Below are 25841 nucleotides of genomic sequence, written 5' to 3'. Positions count from 1 at the left end.
GAATTTATTTTCAAAAAACTAAAATTATAGTTAAAAATGGTACACAAAAATTAATTCAAAAAAATAAAAGAAATTTCAAAAATGGAAGTAGTTTAGAAAGCGAAATTTAGGAATTTGGATTACTAATAAAACATCAAAAATATATGAGAATAATTATCTACAACTTTTAAAAGAAATAAAAGGAGACTTAAACCGTTGGGATAAAGTACATCTCTCACTATTGGGCAGAATAGCGACGGTCAAAATGAATATTTTACCAAGATTCTTTTTCCTTGCCCAAAATTTGCCAATAATAAAAAAATACCAGTATTTTAAAGATTTGGAGAAAATTGTAGGTAAATTTATATGGCACTCCAAAAAAACCAGACTAGAAGTTAAAGATCTTCAGGAAAATAAACATAAAGGGGGTTTTGCCTTGCCCAATTGACAATTATATTATTTCGCCGCCTCTATGGGATGGATTAGGGAATGGGCAATATTAGAAGATACAAGAACATTAGCTCTAGAGGGATTTGATTATTTATGGTATGGAAAAGAAAAAAATTCATTCCAATTTCCATACACATATAACTAGAAGTGCTGTTATTAAAGTCTGAAACTTAATAAAAGACAAAAACTATACTAAAATACCAATGTGGATTTCACCTATAGAGGCATTTGCAAAACCCACATTAATAATAGGAAAAAACAAAAAAACCTATGGTAATTTACTAAATAAAAAAATGGAACTGAAATCAGATGAGATGTTATTAAAACAAAACATAGATCTCTCCTGGTGGGAAAAAATGTACTGAAATCAAGATATAATGAAGAATTAAAAAATGGATTTTATACAAGTCCAAATGAAATTGATAAAATATGGCTCTCATCAAGTGACAAATTAATCCAGAAGCTGTATAAAAATGATTAGACGATGTTTTACAAACCGAGACCATAAAGACATCAATGAAAGCCTGGATGAAGGAGACTGGCCATTCAATAGAAATAGACCAATGGCTAAAAACCTGGAAAGCTTTAAAATATATGAGAGTGACCCAGGGGTCATTTTATAAAAAAAGAGGTGCAGGAGCTTATTAGCATAACTAATTTGCATACACCACACCCCCTGACATCACCGGAAGTGTGTCAGAAGGCAACACCCACCGCTCAGGCTCCACTGGACTGTTTTGGATTGCTAGCTATTGGGGGGGGGGGAGGCGTGCAGATCTGTCCTCACAGAGGAGGGAGAGCTTGAATAAAACTTGGTCTTAAAGGTGCCACTGGACTGTTTTGGATTGCTAGCTATGGGGGGAGGGGCTTGTTGCATGTGCCCACTCCCTGGGCTCTTTACTGCCAGAGCTCCACTCCTGCAGGAAATGACCCCTGGAGTGACCCCATATAAGGAGAATATATATAAATTATTCTATAGATGGCATTGGACTCCTGAAAAAATTGTGAAATGTTTCCTGAGATCATCTAATATCTGCTGGAGATGCAAAAGGAATATAGGCTCATATCTCCACATATGGTAGAGATGTGACAAAATCCAAATTTTCTGGGGGAAATTATAAGATATTTTTAGATATATTAAAAACTAATATCCCTTTTAACACCAGAAACATATTTACTTAATATGATACCAGATAAAATAAAAGACAACACTTATATAATTGTCTACACAATAACAGCGGCTAGAATACTTGTTCCAAAACGCTGGAAATCAAAAGCCATACCTTCTATAAAAGATCTTAAACATTAGATACTTGAAGTAGTAGAAATGGACAAATTAAGTATAATATTACAAAACAAACCAGAGGAGCTATTTTGGAAAAGATGGGGAATAATCTATGACTGGCTGAAGATGAAGAAGATGAAATAGACTCTAAACTCTACTAGTTAATGATAAAGAAGAAAGATGAATTTTTACGTTAGGAAATGTATAATTCCTTAAATGAATATATTTTTGATGGAAAATGAAACTAAATTTATATATAAAGATGTCATGCTAAGCAGCCATTTACTGAAAATCACAATACAAATGAATTCCTTCAATTCCCAGGGAGTGGTTTAAAAAAACACAACTTTCAGCTTTATATGTATAGTAGTCACAAGGTCCGTTGCAGAAAGAGATGCAATGCGCTCTAGAGAGAGGCTGCCGGAGGCCCCCCCTCTACGCCCTGGCGAAGGAGAGCGCCACAGCTCCCCGGCTGCAAGGGATGCACCTAGCAGGCGCTGAAGTGGCGGAGAGGGAGTCCTGGTGGGGCTCGTGGGCTGAGGCAGTCACCGTGGGCGCATGGCCCCCTGACCCGTTGCTGGCTGTTGAGGGTGAGCAAGGCACCACCACCGCCACTTTGCTGCCATGGCTCCCCGGTGGTGGAGCGGCAGTAAGCAAGGGAGTCCTTCTCGGGCCTGTGGCACCGCCATGATCCCTTGTGGGGCCCGCAGGCCGAGCAAGGTTGTGCCACGCTGGTGCCTCCTGGCTGCCACGGCTCGCTGCCTCCCAGCGACTGGTCTACCTGGTGGTGGAGCAGTGGCGAGCAAGGGAGTAATTCTCGGGGCTGCCGCCTGAGCAAGGTGGTCAGGCGCAGCACTGCCATGCCCCACTCTGGGCCCGCAAGCCGAACGAGGGCGTGCCGTGCTGCGGCATTGCCATTCTCAGGCTTGGCCTCCAGACCCTCCACCCGCCGAAGTATCCTCCCTGTTCACTGATTCTCAGCACACTGCAGCCGAGAGGCTGAGTGGTGCTTCTGTCGGCGGTACAAAGGGCGGGACAGTGGCCGCAGCCATCAATCCAGTTATAATACTGATGATGTGAAGTTTGAAATGTAACATTTGTTGTAGGAATTCTAACGGAGAAGATTGTAGTGTAAGAAATGAAGTGAGACATACGTACTTCCCCCCCCCTCCTATTGAAGGACCTCTCTGTAGACCACATTGGTGGTTCTGCCCTCAGGTGCTAGGATCACCAGGCTGCTTGGTGAGCTCACTCTGGAGCAGGCCACATAAGAATTTAAGAAGCAGTCCATTTAAGAAGCAGTCATCTGTTAAGTCAATTCCTGCCACCTTCCACGAAAGTAATGGCCTCTCTACTTGTGTTCCTGGATTGATTTGCTCATATGGAGACTGTGTCGTTCTGAGCACCTCAGTGTGATCTTGCTGGTACTTGGCCTACGCAGCTCAGTGCCCCCAGGAGTACTATGTGCAAATGTCTTTGACACATTCCGAAGTTGCCTCCTCCTTGTAGCCTTGGTGTATCTGGCTCGATGTTTGCCAAGAGCTTTCTTGGGGGCAGTTAAGGGTGAGAGGATTGAGTGGGAGTTGGTGTGAGGGAGTGGTGATGTGGTGGACATTTCTTCAGGTTCACGAGGCAGGCACGCATCAAAAGGGCTCCTATAAAGGTCCTTTACTATCTCCTCATGAACATTCATAAGCTCAATTGCCATGCTGGTTGTTATGAGAAATGTCTATTCAGGATGCCCCCCTTTTATCCCCTTAGGGGTTGTGTTTCTCAGAAATCTCTTCGTAGTGGGCGTTGACGTCATGGAAGGAATGCACTCCCCTTATTTTGGGTTTCTTGATGCAGGGGTTTGGCCTGGGCATTGCACTGGGGGGGAGGGCATACCCCTCTTTTTTTCTTTTCTTTTCTTTTTTTTTACAAAATTGCCTTTCATTTATGTTACATTTAAGAAGTGGGACATAACTGCATATTCAAAACACCATCCAAGCAATCAGATATTAAGCAAGCTCATATGAACCAATTTTCTAGAACCCACATTGGGAGAAGTTAAATAACCTAATAAAGGAAACCAGTTTTCTACAAATTTGGGGTATATTTCCATTGTGGGTGGGAGTGTGGCTAAGCTGGGCCAGCAGCACTGCTAAGGTGATCCTGCTGGGGCGGCATCCCTGATGGATTAAAGTACCCTGGCCCTGCTCCTACACCGGACAGACACCGACCTGTCTTGTGTTGGGGGGGGGGATTATGTTTAAAGGCATCAGGGAGGCTGGGCCAGCAGCAGGGCTAAGGCAATCTTGCTGAGCAAACCTCCCTGGCGGCTGTAAGCATCCCACCTCCTCTCCTACACCTCACAGGCAGCTGCTTGTCTGGTGTGGAAGGGGGAGGGGGGAGGAGTATTAGAAGCCATTGTGGAGGAAGAGCTGGCAGGATCACTAAGGCGTTACTGCTGGGGCAGACTCCCTCATGGCTTTAAGCACTCTGGAACCACTGCTGCACCTGACAGACAACCACCTGTTAGGTGTAGGAGGTGGGGGGAGTGTGTTGGAAGCCATCAGAGAGCCTGGGCCAGCAGCATTACTGCACCTCACAGGTGGTTGTTGGCCATGCCTGATTTCCTCAACTGTCATTAGCTCTGTGCAGTCTTCTGTAACTGTTTTTTTTTTACCTCAGAACACTGAGCTCTTCAGCTGACCAATCAGAGAGAGGGGGGTGCAATGAGGCAGCAGCTTGGCAGCCACATAGAAATCAATGGGGGGCACATTTTACCCCTTTTGACCACCTTAGGTGTCGAATTTCTAAAATTCCCTTCTTAGTGAGCACCTACGTCATGGTAGGAGCGCTCTTCCCGAATTTTGTGTTTCTAGGTTCAGTGATTTGGACTGGGTGTTGATTTTACGGTGAAGGGACTTTCTTTTATATATATATATAGATATACCATTCTAGTTCATAGTACAGCAGCAGATCAGTTTATGAGGAGAAGGGGTAATCTCAGGTGTCAACAGTCAGAATTTGTTCCCCCCCCAATGTAAATTGATTGAGCAAGACTCGCACTGTTTGCAGTGTCCATAAATGGGGAAGTATGGAGTCCAATTTTGCAATCCACAGATTTATGCAACAGCAAAGCTAAAGTAGTGCCTGCTTCCTGGGTGATTTTTTCTGTCTGTCTTAATTGTTCTAAAGAGAGATTTTCTGCCCTTCTTGGCTGGCCTTCCTCACTTCTTTTCAGATCAAATAGATTGCTACAGTTGAACACAGCAGCCTACGTCATTCAGGTAAGCAACACTGGTTTTAGACTAATGCTAGATTATTATCCCATTGGCTGTTCTCCCCGCCCCCCTTTCAAACTTCCCTACTCAGATTTAATTTGTGCCTCCTAAGCTTCGGACGGTTTGGGTTACACAATTAGTTGAATAGTCATCATCATATTATAGATCCAGGTGGGCAGCCGTGTTGGTCTGAAGCTACAGAAGAAAGTTAGAGTCCAGTGGCACCTTTAAGACCAACAACGTTTATTCAAGGGGTGAGGTTTCGTGTGCACGCACACTTTGTGCGTGCACACGAAAGCTCACCCCTTGAATAAACGTTGTTGGTCTTTTTTTTTTTGACAAAACCTTTTATTTTTGGATATAATAGCATGCTTAACATTTGCTTTCAGTCAACAAATACCCATATTCCCCTCCTTCCCTCCCCTTCTAGTGGCTTCCTGCAGTGCTCTACCCTTCTTCCCTCATACTCTTGCATTTATTTCACAATTCTATTCTCAGTTACAAGCAATGTTCCCTCTAAGCTGTGGAGTCTTGTGAGCAAAAATTCTACTTTGTGAGTGACTGGCATTAAAGTTGTGAGCGAGCAATTTGGCTGCTGCATAAACTAGTTTGCTCTGGAGCCATCCTTCCTGAGCTAAGACAAAAATGTGTGAGCCGGAGGCTAAAAAACTGTGAGCTAGCTCACACTAACTCAGCTTAGAGGGAACATTGGTTACAAGATAACAATTCTATCAATATTGTTCTAGATACAATAAGTTTTGTTTCACATCCCAGTTTTTTTCTCTAGATAGTCCTTAAAGTCCTTCCATTCTTCAAAAAATTCTTGATCTTCTTTGTTGTTCAATTTTCTTGTTATTTTATCCATTTCTGCCATAAACAGCACTTTTTGTATCCATTCTGTGGTCTCTGGTATTCTCTCTTGTTTCCAGCACTGTGCATACACCATCCTTGCCGTCGTTATCAGATACCAAAACATGGTCTTTTTTGTTACATTTAACTCTTCCAACTTCAGTCCTAGCAATAAAATCTCTGGTTCTTTCTTAAATGTACATTTAAAAATTTTCTGCATTTCAGTATGAACTTTTGACCAAAAATCTATCGCTTTTTCACATGTCCACCACATATGGTAAAATGAACCTTCATGTTTCTTACGTTTCCAGCACATTTGACATATTTTGATTCATATTTGCAATTTTCTTCAGTGTCATATACCATCTGTACATCATTTTGTAACAATTTTCTTTTACATTAGTACATGTTGATATCTTAATAGAATTTTTCCACAAATATTCCCAAGATGACATAGTCACCTCCCTGTTCATATTAACAGCCCACTTAAGCATTTGTTCTATAAACGTTGTTGGTCTTAAAGGTGCCACTGGACTCTAACTTTGTTCTATCGTCCTATTATAATTCCAATATGTAACTGGGTTCATTCTTAGGTTAAAGTTTTGTGTATGGTTATTGGTGGGCTCCAGTTTGAATTGGTTAGTGAAAACATTTAAAGGATTTAGGGCCTTTCCGCACTTGGATCTCACCCCTAGTTTTATCAGAGTTCAACTTGCGACACAATACCTTGCATTTATCCGAGGTTATAACAGCATCCGTTTATCCCGGGACAAGTGTGGGGCACAACTGGGGTGACCTCAATGTAATGTGGAAACAAAAAATACTTGAGTTGTAGTGTAGAATGTAAGTTCGGGGACAGGGTTAAACCAGGATTTAAGGTCTCCTGTGGAATCACCCTTAAGGTTCCTTTACTGATTTTTTAAATGTTGATGCTGGTTATAAAGCTTTTTCTGTCTGAAAATAAGCATTCCCTTCCTTCCTAACTATTGGGGGGGGCGGGTTCCACAGCTTTTCCTTATTCAATACCTCAATACCTTGAAAAGGTTGGGGGATATTTAAATTTACCCGACTGGTTAACACTGCAATCCTATACAGAGTTAAATCCTTCTAAGCGCATTGTAATTCTTGTTCGATTGCCCTGTAAAAGGCAGGATTATTTTGATGGCTTGACAGCCCACACCCTCACTAACATGTATACAGATAAAGTGTGAAGTTAATTGATATCTACTGTGATTACCAGAAGTCTGAAGGGGGGATATCTGTACATCAGGCCTTCACAAATGTAGTTAAGCTACTCCCACAACAGCTAGGAAGCTACCGTTTGGTCCATACATGTAATCCAAGGTTCCTTAATTACTACAGAAGTCTGAAAATTTAATATCTGGGCATCTCTCCCCAATAGGAAGAGATGAGATATACCCTAAAAGAGTTAAGCTACTTTCACACACTGTATCAAAAGTGAAGTGTTCAAGGCACCAGATTACGACACCAGCATAAAAATAGGACATCTATAAATCTCACAATTCAAACTGGGGGTAAAAGGTTTACCTCATGACGAAGGCTAGCACTCCACACCAGGGCAAGCAAAGGTACCCCCGGAACTCACACCATTGAATCAGGCCACGCCCATAGCTGTGGTGGGGCATTTTGGGACTCTGCCCCCCCAATGTGAGGCATGCCCCACAACAGCTGCTGCCCCTCTCCCCCTCCCTCCCCTCCCGTGACATTAAAAGGGCCTCCCTGCTGATCGGTGGGAGCACGACCAAGGAAGACCCTGCGGAGGACGGCAATGGCAGACCACCTCCGCTTACCATAAGGCAGCTGCAACCTGAGAGCACCTACGTACGTATTAAATACCCAGAGCAAAATGCAAAAATTTTTTGAAGTGAAGAGTGTTGTCTTTTGATGCAGACGGGGAAATTCCACAGTCTATAGTGCTTTTAGTTGTATTTGCAGAGGAACAATTGCACATGAACGCAGTTGAGGAATGCAGAGCCTCCAACTAAAGATGGCATCGGACGGATGACTTCCATATTCAATATGCATGTTGACGACCATCTGAATCATGACCGCAGTTCTGCATACAAAAACCTGCTTCCACATATGGATCTCCTTATTTGAACATGGGACACAGGCATTTAAATCGCTTTCCCAAGTTGTTTCATTGGCATGGTTCCCTACCAAGGGTCCCTGGGAACTGTAGTTCTGTATAGGGACTGGACATCTCTGTCAACATTTTCCTCAGCTACACGGAAAAACAGAATTCCCAAGACACTTTGTGTGATGCTCTCACCTCAAGTTAGTTCTTCTAACTTGTTCCAGATTATCATGTGGACGTGGCCATATTTTCAGCCAACATGGGGCAAGCACATTGATCAGTAGGTCGCTGTTTTTAATAGTTTGAAACCAGGTTCACAACTGACCACTTGGAGATATTTAAACTGCTGGTTAGGAGCCTTCTGACACACTTCCGGAGATGTCAGATGGTGGGGCATATGCAAATAAGTTATGCTAATTAATTATACTAATGAGCTCCTGCACCTTTTTTTCTACGAAATGACCCCTGAGAATTCCCAAGACACTTTGTGTGAAGCTCTCACCTCAAGTTAGTTCTTCTAACTCGTTCCAGATTATCATGTGGACGTGCCCATAGTTTCAGCCAACATGGGGCAAGCACATTGATCAGTAGGTCAAAAGGTTCGAGAATCTCATCTTCAGAGATTAAACAAAGGTCCCTCACACACGGAACAGCATAAGAACATAAGGGAAGCCAATGTTGGATCAGGCCAATGGCCCATCCAGTCCAACACTCTGTCACGCAGTGGCCAAAAATACCAGGTGCCATCAGGAGGTCCATCAGTGGGGCCCGCAGAGTAGTGACTGAGCAACCGTCAACAATGCTCATCCAATACTTCCTTGATTGTCTCTAAGGTCTCAGCGATGTATCTGCTCCAATTTCTCATGGCCCTGGTGGCGGGAACTTCTCTCGGGTGTGCAGCAGCCTCTGAAGTAATCAGACCTGAAGCTGACACATGTACAGTGCTGGCATGTGGCACTCCCGGACGCGATGGTTTACCAGGCAGAGACGGTGCCAAAGGAGAGAAAGGAGACCAAGGTATCATGTTTGGAAGTTGCTGCCACCACATGATTATATGGTGTGATGTGTATACATAGAAATGGTTTGCAGCTTTTGAGAGTATTATTACCTGAAAGTCCTCCAGAGTTTCTTATTCCATTTCTGTGATCCGGATGTTTTGGATGTAGCAGCCTGAACGGCCTTCAGTGGTCTGATATTGTCAGATCTCAGAAGGTAAGCGGGGTGAGCCCTGATTAGTACTTCAGTGAGAGATCGCCAAGGAAGACTGGGGTTGCTGTACCAAGGGAGGCGATCACCAACCGTCTGTGCTCATCTCTTGCCTTGAAAATCCCATGGTCCTGGGACCGCCATGAGTCAGGCGCGACAGCACACAATTATTATTATTATGTTTTGATTATATCTGATGCTGGGGACTTGGGACAAAATGGACCTCCCTCCCTGCTGCCCTTCAGTCTCCCCTCCTTGACAGCCAGCCTGGTATAGCGGTCAGAATGTCAGACGAGGATCTGGGGGACCCAGGTTCGAATCCCCACTTTGCCATGAAAGTTTGCTGAGTGGCCTTGGGCCAGTCACACACTCTCGTCTCCCTCAGGCTGTTCCATAAGGTGGGTGGGGGGGCCAACATAGAGAAGGCACTGTGTACAGGCTGTTATTGATTTTGCCCATTTGCAGGCTGGCATCTGCAGGAGGCCAACCTGGATGTTACGTAGAATCTGGGCACGCTTCCTGCTGCCAGTTTGGCCCATTAACCGTCCTGGATTCCCAGCTTTCACTAAAAACAAAAATCAAGTCTCTGGGCCTTCTGTATCCAGAGGGGGGAAAGTGCAGAGTTTTCTGCCTAATTTATGCTGAGGATACCGTGGAGACCTGCCCCAAGGCAGGATATGCTGACTGTAGGGTAGCCAGCCCTGGATTGGAAAATACCTGGAGACTTTGAGGGTGGATCTGGCAGATGGCGGGGTTTGGGGAGGGGAGGGAGGAGAGGGACCTCAGCGTAGGGTTCCCAAACGGCGGCGGGGGATCCGCGCGTGTTCGCAGGATCGCTGCCGCGGGGGACAGCGATCCGCGCTGCACCGGCGTCGCCAGGATGTGACGCTATGTGTCGCCCTGGCAACGGGACTCCAAACAGCCCCGTTGCCAGGGCGACGCATAGCGTCACATCCTGGCGACGCCGGTGCAGCGCGGATTGCTGTCCCCCGCGGCAGCGATCCTGCGAACACGCGCGGATCCCCCGCCGCCGTTTGGGAACCCTACCTCAGCATGGTAGAATGTCACAGAGTCCACCCTTCAAAGCAGCCATTTTCTCCAGGGGAGCTGATCTCTGTTACCTGGAGATCAGTCGTAAAAGCGGGGAGATCTCCAGGCCCCACCTGGAGGCTGGCAGCCCTGGCTGACTGTCATGACCCCAGGGGGTCTCCACCTTCTGCCGCCACCACCCTGGACTTCGGTCCCTTGAGAAGGCCCAGGGTACCTTCCCAAAGCCCTTCAAATTGCCCCTTTTGTAGCTGAGAAACAGAAGCATGATGACCAAGGCAGAGAAACAGTGAAACAGAAAGGGTTTATTATCACAAACAAGACAAGGTGCTTTAAAAGGTATAACAGTGCTGAAAAGGCAAAATAAACACAAAGCTAACGCAGCTACCTATTACTCCTAACTGGTTACTACTTCCAGGCCCACAGGCTGCAGCCTTTTTTGTTTTTTTCCGAAAAATTGGAAAAATTGGAAAAAGAAAAGGAAAGGGAAAAAATTGATTATGGAACGTTTATTTTAACATGATGAATAAAATATTTTAAGACAAGGTGTTCAAATATTTTCCAAATAATTTCTAAAACATATATATATGGTATCAGATTGATCTAATTTCTGTGCACTGAGGACAAGCAAGTCCTAGGTTACAAACTGAACTCTCCAATGCAAGAACAAGATGCATTTCTTCCTCTAGGAGGTGCTATTGTCAGAACAAAATAAAAAGCTTTCAGTTTTGTGTTTTTGCATGTGGGTGGGTATTCTATTTGTAATAATTGTTTGGATACACTATATTTTTAATATGCTAGTTGTGATAATTTCATGCCAAGTAAAAATGTCCATAGTCATATTTTATGTTCCTAAAGTAACAGAATGACTTTCAGTGTAGAAAAGACAAAAGAAATGCTAATGTAGCATTTTTTTCAATTTTTCCAAAAATTTCCGTTTTCCCCCGGGAAAAAACTGGGAAAAACCCGGGTTTTTCCCCAAGCTTCAAAATTTCCGGAAATTTTACATCTCTAGTCACGATAGAGCCAGGGGGCCGGGCAAAGAGGGAGAGTCAAAAGGCGAGTCCAAGAGTCAGCCAGAGGGAGCAACTAGAGTCCAAGCAAACAGTTCCAAATACACAGAGCCAAGCCGTCGTCTCACATTAGCAATAGTCAGAGTCCAGTATCGTAGTCAAGAAGCATAGCCAGGGGTCAGGAGCCAGGTAAAGGCAAAGGCTCCCTTGCTCGAAAGCCAGTCGAATCCGACTCTAGGGTTGCGGTGCTCATCTCCGTTTCAAAGCCGAAGAGCCAGCGCTGTCCGAAGACGTTTCCGTGATCCCATTGCCGGCATGACTAAACAACAAGGCACACGGAACGCTGTTCCCTTCCCACCAAAGTGGTACCTATTTATCTACTTGCACATACCCTGTAGTCTTCCAGGGACCAGCCTAAAACATCCCTGTTTACCCAGGCTTTTAGTTGACATTTTATTGCAGCTCTTTTAGTAGGAGCTATTTCCTGCATGTTATTCTAATCCTTTTGAATTTATTTATTTTCATTTATTCTCCATTTTTTCTCCCCACTGAGGACCCAGTGTACCACATTACCCCCTTCTCCATTTTATCCCTACAACAATCCTGCAAGGTAGGTTAGGCTGAGAGCATGACTGGTCCAAGGTCACACAGCGCGCCAGAATGTGGATTTGAATCGGAGGCTGGTTCTGCATCTGGCATTGGCTCCACATGTTCTCAACCCTGGGGGAAAGGTGCAGCTCAAAACCACATTAAAATACCCCGGGCCAACACCATACTGACTGCAAACTCACTCCTGAATGGCCATAAATCTATGCAGAAGGTACCATAAAACCTGATGGTCGAAGAATGTGAAAGCTGCATGCAGTGTAGAGGGTACCATAAAACCCGACGCTCAAAGAAAGTGAAAGCATCATGCAATGTAGAGGGTGCCATAAAATCCAATGATTAAAGAAAGTGAAAGCAGCATGCAATGCAGAGGGGAATTTCTGTTCCGACAATGGAGGGAAAAGCCAGTGCGGAACAGCCCTCTAAAGTCTCCCAGGTCTTAGTCCAATGCACATTATTCTGGTATTTAGGGTGGCTTTATTACTAGAGATGTCAGTCTCATGGTGTCATCTTTCACGGACTAGGCTAAAACATCCTCGTTTACCCAGGCTTTTAATTGACATTTCATTGAATCTCTTTTGGAAAGGGATATTTCCCGCATGCCAATACTGATGTTATCATGATTTCCTTCATTTATACTCCACTTTCCTCCCCAATGGGGACTCCAAATGGTATACCACACTCTCCCCACCCCCATTTTATTATTTATTTATTTATATTTATTTATCTGATTTATTCCCACAACAATCCTGCAAAGCAGGTTAGGCTGAGAGTGTGTGACTGGCCCAGTGTCACCCAGTGTACTTATACAGCAGAATTTGAATCCAGGGCCTCCCAGATCTTAGTCCGACACACATTGTTCTGGCCTTTTGGGGGTGGCTTTGTTACTACAAATACAAATACAATACCTTTATTGGCATAAAGGGCTTTGTTACTAGAGATGTCAGTCATTGCATTGTTCTTATTGACTGTCATTCACATGGATTTCGACTTCTTGTGCCTTTTCATGGTTAGTTTGGTGGGCACATGAGTGGCAGCCCCACAGGCCTGCTTCCGCGGTATATAAGTCGAACACATAAATAGATAGATGATAGATGATAGATAGATAGATAGATAGATAGATAGATAGATAGATAGATAGATAGATAGATAGATAGAAGAGAGCCAGTTTGGTGCAGAGAGCCAGTTTGGTGTAGTGGTTAAGTGTGTGGACTCTAATCTGGGAGAACCAGGTTTGATTCCCCACTCCTCCACTTGCCCCTGCTGATGTGACCTTGGGTCAGTCACAAGCTCTGGCACAGCTGTTCCTGAAAGAGCAGTTTGTGTCAGAGTTCTCTCAGCCCCACCCACCGCACAGGGTGTCTGTTGTGGGGAGGGGAAGGTGCTCTGAGACTCCAAGTGAAGGGCAGGGTATAAATCCAATCTCTTCTCTCTTCTTCTTCTTCTTCTAGATAGATAGATAGAAAGAAAGATAGATGATAGATAGATGATAGATAGAAGATACATAGATAGAAGAAAGAAAGAAAGAAAGAAAGAAAGAAAGAAAGAAAGAAAGAAAGAAAGAAAGAAAGAAAGAAAGAAAGAAAGAAAGATGATAGATAGATAGATGTGGAACTTTATTTACTGGCAGCCCTAAGTGCAGATTTTAGATTGTGGTCTTTTATGTGCGTGTGTGTGTATATGTTTTTGATCATTGTTGTTTTATTTACATTGTAAGCCACCTTGAGTTCCACAAGAGGGAAAGGCGACTAACAAATGCTTCAAAATAAATAAACAAGACAAATAGTTGCTCTGAGAAGGAGTCTGGCGATGTGGCACAGAAATTCACTAAAAATAAACGTGTACCGTGAACTGTAGAGATGGGAGGGAGGATCACAACCAATCATGACAACCAAACAACATTTTTGAATAAATGGAATTCTTGGTGCTGAATATTTCCTATTTCTATTCCTTAGGTACTGACACTTTACAAAAGCAAGTGGATGCTTTGGAAAACAAAATCCTGGCACTTCAAACTCAATTTAACAATTACAAAAATGGTAAGATATAACAAATATATCTTATTTACCTAGAACGATAAATATAGCTAGAATGATAAAAGAGTTGGAACACTTTCTCTATGAGGAAAGGTTAAGGCGCTTAGGGCTCTTTAGCTTGGAGAAACGACGACTGAGGGGTGACATGATTGAGGTTTATAAGATTATGCATGGGATAGAGCAGGTAGAGAAAGAGGTACTTTTCTCCCTTTCTCACAATACAAGAAGTCGTGGGCACTCCATGAAATTGCTGAGCGGTCGGGTTAGAACAGATAAAAGGAAGTACTTCTTCGCCCAAAGAGTGATTAACACATGGAATTCACTGCCACCAAAGGTGGCAGCGGCTACAAGCATGGACGGCTTCAAGAGGGAATTAAAAAAGCATATGGAGCAGAGGTCCAACGGTGGCTATTAGCTACAAGGTATAGATAGGGACTTCCTAATGGCACCTGGTATTTTTAGTGACTGTGTGACAGAGTGTTGGACTGGATGGGCCATTGGCCTGATCCAACATTGGCTTCTCTTATGTTCTTAAATATATGTCTTATCGCATTAAGAACGTAAGAAGAGCCCTGCTGGATCTCAGACCAGTGGTCCATCCAATCCTGTCTCACACAGGCCATGGTCACATGGTCATTTTGATCGGGTTTCACCACGGCTTCCTCTCGCATCTAAAATTGCTGATCACACGTCCGCATCCATCTCCCGCACCGAAGTGGGCTTATTCGCGGTTCCCTACTGAGTTTTCCTACACCTGGAAAATGAAGTACTTTCCAGATATTTGCGCTTTGAACCCGCGATTTCACCCATGTGGACAGCCATCTCTTGCAATGATCGTGATTAGGTCGTCTGAACGTCCTTCTCATAAGGAAGGCCGAGCGCCGAAGAATAGATTCTTTTGAACTATGGTGCTGGAGGAGACTCTTGAGAGTCCCTTGGACTGCAAGAAGAACAAATCAGTCAATCCTCAAAGAAATCAACCCTGACTGTTCCCTGGAAGGCCAGATAATGAAACTGAAGCTCAAATACTTTGGCCACCAAATGAGAAGGGAGCACTCACTGGAGAAGACCCTGATGCTGGGAAAGATTGAAGGTCAAAGAAGACGGGGACAGCAAAGGATGAGATGGTTAGACAGTGTCATAGGTGCAACGAACATGAACTTGAGCCAACCTCAGAGGACGGCGGAAGACAGGAGGGTGTGGCGTGACCTTGTCCATGGGGTCGCGAAGAGTCGGACTCGACTGTGCAACTGAACAACAAGATTGAAGTTCAAAGAAGATGGGGACGGTAAAGGATGAGACGGTTAGACAGTGTCACAGATGCAACGAACATGAAGTTGAGCCAACTTCAGAGGACGGCGGAAGACCGGAAGGCCTGGTGTGATCTGGTCCATGGGGTCGCGAAGAGTCGGACTCGACTGTGCGACTGAACAACAACAACTGCTGGATCCTTTAGCTGGAGATGCTGAGGGTTGAACCTGGGACCTTCTGCATGCCAGGCAGATGCTCTGCCACTGAGCCATGCCCACTCCTCTGTCAATCAAAAGTTGCAGGGCATGCAGTCCCGGGAAAGCACCTGATCTTTCTATTAGTAAAGGTAAAGGTTTACTTTGCTCGAAAGCCAGTCAAATCCGACTCTAGGGATGCGGTGCTCATCTGCATCTCCAAGCCAAAGAACCAGCACTGTCGAAAGACGTTTCCATGGTCATGTGGCCAGCATGACTAGACGCCGAGGTGCACAGAATGCTGTTACCTTCCCACCGAAGCAGTACCTGTTTATCTACTTGCAATTTCTTGCTTTGGAACTGCAAGGTTGGAAGGAGCTGGGAACAGAGACGGGAGCCGACGGCCCCACATAATTTTTTTCTGGTCTGTAGTTCAGCATCTTAACCACTTGAGCCACCGCAGCCACAATATTTCTGTTACACTAATGGAAAGTTGGATTTGTGCACTTCCTAGAACAGCAGAAGGAAGGAGGGATGATTTTGGCTGAGCATGGATGTCTATACGCTGAACTGCAGACTGTGGAAGGTCAGTAGTTCAGCAGTTCGAGACCCGGGTGCCGCATTATGGAGTGAGCTCCCGTCTCTAGTTCCAGCTCCTGCCAACCTAGCAGTTCGAAAGCAGGAAATTGCAAGTAGATCAATAGGTACCACTTCGGTGGGAAGGTAACAGCGTTCCGTGCGCCTTGGTGTTTAGTCATGCCGGCCACATGACCACAGAAACGTCTTCGGACAGCACTGGCTCTTCGGCTTTGAAACGGAGATGAGCACCGCAACCCTAGAGTCGGATTTGACTGGCTTTCGAGCAAGGGAAACCTTTACCTTTACCTAGGCAGATACACCGAGAAAAGGTCCATCAGTGGCTGTTAGCAACAGTGACTGAAGGGAACCTTCATATTCAGAGCAATAAACCTCCGAATCCCAGTGCTAGGTGGCAACATCAGGGTCCCGTTTGTTGGCCTTCCAGGGAAACTGCTTAGTCTCTTCAAGGTGCCACTGGACCCTAACTTTGTTCTATTGCTTCAGACCAACACGGCTGCCCACCTTGATCTATCTTTATGGAAGGCACCACATTAAGCCGCATGGAATGGAACTGCATCAGCCTCACAAAGTTGGCCTTAAAGGTGCTTGGCCACTGTGGCCGTGGTCACATGGCAAGCTTATCCTGATTTGTTCCCGCTATAGATTTGATCTTGAATATTTTTTCCCGAGTTGGGATGATCACACATCCCCCCCCCCCGAACCGCTTGCATCGTGCGACGAGGCTCTGGGCACCGTCCAGAGAACTGCGCTGCCCAAGTAGCTGCATGGCTTGTTTAAAAAAAAAAATGGCTTTGTCCATGCACATATACACATGGCCAAATCACCACTCCCACTGGGACTCACTGTATTCCCTTGTTTTTGCAGATTCCCCCCCACCCCAACAGTGAACAAATTTAACCGGTGACCTACAACTGAGCACTGGGGTCTATATGTGTGCTTGAACATTTATTTTTTGTTGTTCTTCAGTTGCACAGTCAAGTCCGACTCTTCGCGACCCCATGGACAAGGTCACGCCACACCCTCCTGTCTTCCGCCGTCCTCTGAAGTTGGCTCAAGTTCATGTTCGTTGCATCTATGACACTGTCTAACCATCTCATCCTTTGCTGTCCCCGTCTTCTTTGACCTTCAATCTTTCCCAGCATCAGGGTCTTCTCCAGTGAGTGCTCCCTTCTCCTTGGGTGGCCAAAGTATTTGAGCTTCAGTTTCATTATCTGGCCTTCCAGGGAACAGTCAGGGTTGATTTCTTTGAGGATTGATTGATTTGATCTTCTTGCAGTCCAAGCGACTCTCAAGAGTCTTCTCCAGCACCATAGTTCAAAAGAATCTATTCTTCGGCACTCGGCCTTCCTTATAGACCAAGTCTTGCAGCCATACATGACTACTGGGAATACCATTGCTTTGACCATGCGGACTTTTGTTGGCAGGGTGATGTCTCCAGCAGTAGGCAGCATGAAAGACCTCTGCCTGGGACTCTGGAGAGCCTCTGCCAGACTGAATAGACAACACTGACTGTGATGGACTGGTGTCTGATTCAGAACAAGGCAGCTTCATGCATGTTTATGTGTATTCCGTTATCTCTGCCAGTGCCTGGGGGGGGGGGCTTAAGGGGATGCTGGGGGAAATCCAACAATGCAAGGACTTTTGCAAGTGGTTGTACGATGATGCCCAAATTTACCCTTTTTTTGCAAAAACGCCAAGCCGGCTGTACACAAAAACAGCAAGCTAAGCGATTCTGCATCTGACATTCGCTCCACATTTTCTCAACTGGGAGGGGAAAGTGCAGCTCAAACCCACATTCAGATACCTCGGGGCAAGGTCGTACTGATTGCAAAGTCACCCCAGAATGGCCATAAAACAGCCATAAATCTATGCAGAAGGTACCATAAAATCCGACGATCAAAGGAAGTGGCGGCAGCATGCAATTCAGAAGATAATTTCTGTTACAATGTCGGCTTGCTAAAACAATGGAGGGGAAAGCCAATGCAGAATCGGAGCATATGGTCAGTGCCACGAAAGTCCCTCCGATTCGATCTCCTCAGCTTCACTCCCAGGCTGATTCTCGATTGGCTTTTCCCTCCGTTGTTTTAGCAAACCCACGTTGGAACGGAAATTCCCCTCTGCATTGCAGGCTGCGGTCACTTCCTTTGGCCATCAGATTTTATTCTAGCTTCCACACTCCCATGCCACTTTCACTTCCTTTGATCATCAGATTTTAGGGTACCTTCTGCATAGATTTATGGCCCTTTTTATGGCCGTTCAAGGGTTAACTTTGCAGTCAGTACAGCATTGGCCTGGGGTATTTGAATGTGGTTTTGAGCTGCACTTTTTCATCCCAGTTGAGAAAATGTGGAGCGAATGCTAGATGCAGAACCAGCCCTAGACTACAACCCATGTCACACCATGTCCCTCCCAGCAAGGAAGCTCTTCCCTTTGGTGCAATTGCATGACCTAGGGGGTCGAGTGCGAATGATGCAGCCACATGGGAGGGGTGAATTGCAGGGGTCTTTCTTTGGGGCAGGGATTTTATTTATTTTTTTTAAAGTAAAGAGATTCTCACTGCTGACACCTTTTCTTTCTGGTCCCAGCGGTGCTACTGCAGGGGTTGAAAGAGGGACAGAAGACTTTCATTTCAACTCGCCAGCGCGACACTTACACCAGTGGCAAAGCCCAGTGTGTGAAAGCTGGAGGGACCTTGGCCTGCCCCAAGAATGCTGCTGAGAACTCTGCCCTGCAAGAGCTAGCACTGAAGGATGCCATGTTTGCTTTTATCGATGTAACCGATATCCAAAGGGAGGGCAAATTTATGTATGCAAATGGGGAGCCGGTGAGCTACACAAACTGGAAAGAAGGAGAGCCCAATAACGCCCACGGAATCGAGGACTGTGTTCTTATCGTACCTGAATTTGGACTGTGGAATGATTGGAACTGTGATGCGAGAGAGCTCATAATTTGTGAATTCTGACCCGTTTACAAAGAGAGCTACGTTTCAGGGTTCTGCATGTTCTAGCACTGGGGAGTATCGCTTTACATTTCAGGCTGGATGACGGGAAAGAGAAAGTGAGGCTCCCCGACATGACATAGCCCCACCTACTTTGTTTGGGCTTTTTGAAAAAAATCACCAATTGCTCGTCCCTATACTATTGTAATGCTCTATTGCAGGGGTCCCCGACTTCTTTGAGCCCTTAGACACTCTGGGAATTCTGACAGTGTGGTGGGCGCAGCCACGAAATGTCTTCCACAGGACCCAGCCACACAACAGATGCTGCCACTTTCACCTTCAGTCACACAGTGAAGATCCTTGTTGCTGTGGTGGCAGCTGCTGCCAAAGTGATGTTTTTTTTAAAAAATCTGCAAAGCCGATCAAAATTCCAATGGCCAATCAGAAGCATTGCTGGCCAAAAGCTCTGCCCACTTTCTAAAAATATTTCATGGGACCCCAGTCTATTGGCACAATTGCCATATTCCTCCGAATTACCAGCTTATAGATAACAATCTAGCCCTTTTGTTTCAGAGATGTAAGGCGTGCACCGTCCTCTTTTATCTCCACAAACCTCGCTTGGCTTGGGAAAGATTGCAGCAAAGCAGGGGACAACCAACTAAGTGGGAGATTAGGGGAATCTGCATTGTACAGAAGCACCAATATTTCTTCTGTTCCTCTATCACCCCTACTCAAATGAGAATGGGAATAATCACAAGAAGTTGCTACATGCCAGAACGATTGGGACAAATGTGTACAATGGGGTATCGCTAGTGAAAGCCTGAGATTCCAAAAGACTTAAGCTGCACTTTTTGTAATAGTTTATGTGTGTCAGAGTACAGTTTTTGTTTTTAGTCTTTCTTAGCCAGTTTGGTGTCGTGGTTAAGTGCGTGGACTCTAATCTGGGAGAACCAGGTTTGATTCCCCACTCCTCCACATGCACCTGCTGGATGACCTTGGGCAAGCCGTAGTTCTGATAAGAGCTGTTCTCTCAAGGGCAGTTCTCAGGAGAGCTCTCTCAGCCCCACCTACCTCACAGGGTGTCTGTTGTGGGGAGGGGAAGGAGTTTGTAAGCCGCTCTGAGACTCCTTTGGGTAGTGAAGGGCCATGGGGTGCAAATCCAATCTCTTCTTCTTCTTAGCCACCCTGAGCTTTTGGGAAGAGTAAGATAATATAAACACAGTTCTTGTATCACCTTTAACTCTGGGAAAGGAATATACTCTCTCTCCAGCCTCCAAATGTCAGATTGAAGGTGCCATTCAGACATCAGACTGAGTAGCCATTTCCTGAAAATCACACATCAATTCCCAGGGGAGAATTTTTAAGGAAACGATTTCTGCTCTGTACGATGAAGTGCTAAAATGTAATGAGCTACTGATGAAACCACTGGGGCCTCTTTGCTTAGAAACAACAGGCCTCTGTTTAAATATGGGATTGAGAGGGGGCTCTTTTTAACTGAATATCAGATCACTTCTGGAAGCCTCCAAGATTACCTGTCTCCTGGAACTCATTTATGGCATACATCCATTCCTTTCTTTATTTCTCAGGTGCATTTGTCGCTTTATGTGAAGTACTTGAGGCAACATCCAACTGTGGTTTGTTTTTTTTAAAGACAGGGTTCTTTTTTGGTCCATACAAGGAAGGTCTCCATAGTTACATAAAAACAGCTGTGCAGTAATGTGGCTAAGGATGCCAAATAAAAAGAATGCCGCTGGATCGATGGCGTCGTGCTTTATGCCAGAAAGGAAAAGGGAGAGGGAAGGGGGGCCCTGGTAACAAGTTGCAGTATGCCTACAGTGGAAAACTGCAGCTCAGCGCAACATCTGACTGGAGCTCTCACGCCTAGATCATGGGTCCCCAACATGGTACCCGTGGGCCAATACCCACCAGTACCTTTCCCTGGCGCCCACCAAGTGTTTTTAGAAAGGAAGTGTGGCCATGAAGGGCTGGAGACCTGATTGGCTATTCAGATTAAAATAACACTGCTTCCAGTGGCAGCCGCCACCAAAGTGTTGCTTTTATTCTCCCTCACTACTCTTTCCTAGTGTATTTTTTAAAAAAACTAACCCCCTTCTCCCCTTCACTTAAGCTTCCCTATGCCTCCCGGAGCGGCCATTTTGTAGCTGTGCCCACTACCATGTGCCAGAATTCCTGGCCCCACTGGTGGACCTCCTGATGGTACCTGGTATTTTTTGGCCACTGTGTTACAGAGTGTTGGACTGGATGGGCCATTGGCCTGATCCAACATTGGCTTCTCTGATGTTCTTATATGGAGCAGAAGTCCATCAGTGGCTATGAGCCACAAGGTACAGATAGGAACTCTCAGTCTGGGGCAAGTGATGCTCTGGATTCTTGATGCTGGGGGGGGGGGGCAACAGTGGGAGGGCTTCTAGTGTCCTGGCCCCACTGGTGGACCTCCTGATGGCACCTGGTATTTTTTGGCCACCGTGTGACAGAGTGTTGGACTGGATGGGCCATTGGCCTGATTCAACATAGGCTTCTCTGATGTTCTTAAAGCTGCCCACAGGCTCAGAAGGATGGGGGGGGCCCTCGCCTCTGGCCTAGATCAAGGACTGCCATGTTCAAGATTTCCCCTAGGCATACATATTTTGCATATTTAACTGTCGCAGGGCTTTTTTGTAGAAAAAGCCCAGCAGGAACTCATTAACATAATAGGCCACACCCAACAGCAGAAACCCATTAGCATATTAGGCCACAGCCCTGACAGCACAGCTCATTAGCACATTAGGCTGCACCCCCATGTTACCAGAAGTGTGGTCATCCAGCCACTCCCACCTTTTGCTTCTTATTCTCTTTACCTTGTTTGTTGTCAAAACCCAGGGCCTTTTTTTGGAGCAGGAACTCCTTTGCATGCATGTTAGGCCACACCCCCCCATTGTAGCCAATCTTAATGCGTTTCTGCTGTTGGGTGTGGCCTATTATGCTAATGAGTTCCTGCTGGGCGTGGCCAACTTGGGAGCCAGCCGGAACTCCGTTCCTGTGCGTTCCTGCCCAAAAATAGCCCTGAACTGTTGTGTCAATTAAGTAAATCAATCCCATTTCCTCAGCGTGCTTGCCTCTGCATTGGGAGGGCTAGAGCTTTGCTCTGTGTGAGGAGCTGACCTCCAACCCCAGGCTGCTTAGTGCATCAGACTCAGAGAGCTGGGAGATTAGGGGTTAATGCCTCATGGAAAAGCCCCCCCCCTTCTCTCTGATTGGTCAGCGCCAGCTGAGGAGAATTTTATAAAATCTCGTGAGCAGTGTTCCCTCTAAGCTGAGTTAGTGTGAGCTAGCTCACAGTTTTTTAACCTCTGGCTCAGACATTTTTATCTCCGCTCAGGAAGGACGGGCTCCAGAGCAAACTAGTTTATGCAGTAGCCAAATCGCTCGCTCACAACTTTAATGCCAGCAGCTCACAAAGTAGAATTTTTGCTCATGAGACTCCACGGCTTAGAGGAAACATTGCTCGTGAGTCCTGTCACTTTGGATTTTGAATTGGCAGTTGCCAGTCAGGAAGAGTGTGTGTCTTAGTTTGAGGCAGAGCCGGCCCCAGGTTTTTTTGCACACTAGGTGCCCCCCCCGCCCGTTTGCCCCCTAATTTTATGATGCTCGTCTCCGCGAGCGCCAGCTGTCTGGTTTCTGGGGCATGACAGAGGCAAGGGGCGGAGGGGCGCTCCTGCTGCAGTCCACCCTGGCTGGAACCACAGGCCGCCCGCCAGGGGGACTTGGACACGCTCAAGTCGCTGCAAGGTGAGGGGCAGCTGTAGCTGGCCTCACTCCGGGACCCGGTGGGCGCCTCGCCGGCTCACCACGCTGCCCGCACCGGGAAGCTGAACTGCCTGCGCTACTTGGTAGAGGAGGCAGGGCTGGTGGGCAATGGCCGGGTCCACAACGGGGCCATGACGCTGACGCCACTGGCAACCTGGCCTGTCTCCAGTGGCTGCTCACCCAGGGAGGCTGTCGAGTCCAGGTAGGCATCGCCGTCGGAGGAATCCCAGGCATGCCTTGGAGAGCTTTGCGCCCCAGGCGCACGTAGCCAAAGAAACCTGACTCATCTCAGGAGCGTCTCTCTGTTTAGGTGAGGAAGGCTCCTCTTAAGGGGCCGCTCTAGGCAGCTGCCTAAAAATTGTCTATGACTGGCCGGCCCTGGTTTGAGGGAAACAGGCAAGTCACTTGGGAAGTGAAAGGACACAACTCCTAGTCTTTACTGTACACCAGCACATTTGGGGAGAAATCCAAACTTAACATCTAAGGGTCAGCACTAGCTGAATTCTGTTTGTTCACAATCTCCAGAACTGGGGCTTATGTCTGCCAGAAGAGGTTGGGTAGTTAGTGGGAAACTGCCAGCCCAGCCAAACAGAAAAGGGATATCGAGGATATTCCTTACCCAGTTAGCCAGAGGGTTCAACTCAGAAGGGAAACGGTCTTAGACTCCTCAAGAGTACAGAAAGGGAAAGTTATAATTCCAAAAGGGAAATATTGATATTATTGTGTAGTCGGTTGACCGCATGGCTAGGCCCTTGCAATTCCATAACATACTGCACGCTTGACTCGTACACAACTAAGACAAAGACAAACGGCCAGGAGACCAACTATATACATATCCCGGGGACACCCCTGGATCCCATTGGGGGGTTTGAATTTCCCTCCCGTGTTTCTATTGGCTCCCTGTTGGAGAGCCCAGGAGCCCAGTTCCCATTGTTCACCCAGGGTCAAGCTGGCCCCTGGTGGAGGCCAGAGGACACAACAGATATACAGGAAGAAAGTTCTAACTTCCAGCGACTGAGATATCGTTATGAAACTCCGTCGCTGTAAGAAATCTCCAAGACAAACAAATCCCTCACAGTAAAGAAATAAGTCTCTGAGAATTCAAGCTTTAACTATATTCTGTTGCCTGTTCAAGATATTCTAATTTTCTTCTGAAGAACGACCGTTTAAAGATCTCATAATAGTTCCCTGCCCTGTTCCTGTTACAACTGTGCCTGTTCCATAAAATCAGCCTTTTTATTTCAAGTTTACTTCGTGTCAAGTGCCATTTCCAAAAGGGTTTTATAAGAGGGCTCCCGCTGAGTTACAATAAAAATCTCTGGCCGGAGAAAAATCCAAATAAATTCTTTAACACTGGATGGGACACAAAGAACGTTATAAGTTTATAATTCAAACACGCTACTAAGCTACAAAACACTGCTCAGTCAGAGCAGTGGTGAACAGTGTTTTGGCGAGAAAGTCTGCCTCACAGAAGAGAAGGAGCAGGGATCCGACATAATCTTTTTTTTAAAGGTTATTTTAAGTAGGGTGATTACTTTCTAGATGTGGCTGCTGGTCCGTAATAAATAAACAAATTTTGTGTAAATGTTTTAGGAACATGTTATGTGTTACGTGTATGTTGTTTCTGACTTACGACTGCCCTATGAATTCATGACCTTCAAAATGTCTGATTGTTAATAGCGTTGCTTGGATCTTGCAAACAGAAAGCCAAGGCTTCCGTTGTTGAGTCATGGAAGTACTTCTTCACCCAAAGAGTGATTAACACTTGGAATTCACTGCCAGAGGAGGTGGTGGTGGCTACAAGCATGGACGGCTTCAAAAGGGAATTAGATAAGCATATGGAGCAGAGGTCCATCAGTGGCTATTAGCCACAAGGTATAGATAGGGACTCTAGGGCAAGTGATGCTCTGTATTCTTGGTGCTTGGGGGGGGTCAACAGTGGGAGGGCTTCTAATGTCCTGGCCCCACTGGTGGACCTCCTGATGGCACCTGGTATTTCTGGCTACTGTGTGACACAGAGTGTTGGGCTGCATGGTCCTTTGGCCTGATCCAACATTGGCGTCTCTTATGTTCTTAAGAAGTGTGCGTGCAGACAAAAGCTTTACCCAACTTAAAGGTGCCACTGGACGCAAACTTTATTCCCCTGCTTCAGATTGTTGTACGCACAGTTTATGAAACACTGCTAAAGCATTTTGCACTCTGCCACTGATTAATAGAATGAGCTTTGCAGGTACACTTAACCTTTCTGTGATACATATGTTAAGTGCTATTTACGATTTTAACTATATGGACAGAAATCAATCATGAATGTATTCAGATAAACTTTGGTTCACTTAATGGCTATTGCTGGAAATGCATACTGAGAAGCTCAAACAAAATGCTTTTCTGCTATTTTGCTGCTCTGCTGAGATTTGGCAGCCTTGACTGACTGGCTGCTTCTTACCTGAATCTATTCCCAGGTAAGCGAGTGTGCACAGGGTATCAGCCTGCACCCAGCCCCTTGCAGATATCTTTATTTGGCAGCAAATGTGATTGAAATTCACTGCATTCACTCCTAAGTAAGTGTGCCTAGGATTGTAGCTATACATAGTCCAGTATATGTTTGCTTGTAGCTAAGGACCACCATGTCTGGCTGGAATTGCTCCCAAGCAAGTTATGCCTCTGAATGGCTTCCTTACAGCCTGATTTTGTGAAGAGCCAAACTTGATTTTGACTGAGTTTAGGGATGCATATTAAATTTTCCCAGTTGCCCATCTGCAAAGATCACAAAATCCACAAAGCTCCACAAACGAAGGTTTGCAGTGCCTGTGACACTGCATTTCCCTGACTCTGCACATTTTCACACAAAGCCAAATTGGGAGTTACTCTCAACTAAGTAGATTCAGGTGGGTGGCAGTGCTGGTCTCGAGCAACAGAACAAAGTTTGGGTCCAGTGGCACCTTTACCACCAACCAAGTTGAATTCTGGGTACAAGCTTCCATGTGCATGCACACTTCTTCACACACAAAGTATATGCAAAAATCTGCATGCACAACGAAAACTTATACCCAGACTTTAAACTTCTTTGGTCTCTTTTGGACTCACACGTTGTCCTCTGGAACAGGTATGCATCGGATTGGATCCTTACTGCTAATCTTTAGCCATTGCTAACTGCCTAATTTGCTCTGCAAACCCTTGCAATCTCTGCCGCGAAGGCTGTGGAAACGCCCCTGT

At 45.8% G+C, this 25841-nt stretch overlaps 1 protein-coding gene across 1 annotated transcript; it reads left to right on the top strand.

The window, feature by feature from the left end:
* Positions 1 to 8772: 8772 nt before the first annotated feature.
* On the top strand, positions 8773 to 19158 carry LOC107107530 (pulmonary surfactant-associated protein D-like). The gene is made up of 3 exons (XM_015407844.1): positions 8773 to 8947; positions 13758 to 13841; positions 18469 to 19158. Exons 1-3 carry the CDS (start codon positions 8773 to 8775, stop codon positions 18843 to 18845), a joined length of 636 nt encoding a protein of 211 aa, XP_015263330.1. The 3' UTR covers positions 18846 to 19158.
* The last annotated feature ends 6683 nt before the right edge of the window (positions 19159 to 25841 follow it).

Source organism: Gekko japonicus, unplaced genomic scaffold, assembly GCF_001447785.1.
Source record: "Gekko japonicus isolate JY-2015 unplaced genomic scaffold, Gekko_japonicus_V1.1 scaffold4131, whole genome shotgun sequence".
Classification (NCBI taxonomy): Eukaryota; Metazoa; Chordata; class Lepidosauria; order Squamata; family Gekkonidae; genus Gekko; species Gekko japonicus.
This window is presented reverse-complemented; position numbering and strand designations above follow the sequence as displayed.

Bases quoted from the DNA above. Each gene is read 5' to 3' on its own strand.
- LOC107107530 (XM_015407844.1), top strand. From the start codon at position 8,773: ATGTATCTGCTCCAATTTCTCATGGCCCTGGTGGCGGGAACTTCTCTC. The intron at 8,948-13,757 runs GTATCATGTTTG...TCTATTCCTTAG, and splicing joins AGGAGAGAAAGGAGACCAAG to GTACTGACACTTTACAAAAG. The intron at 13,842-18,468 runs GTAAGATATAAC...TTCTGGTCCCAG, and splicing joins ATTTAACAATTACAAAAATG to CGGTGCTACTGCAGGGGTTG.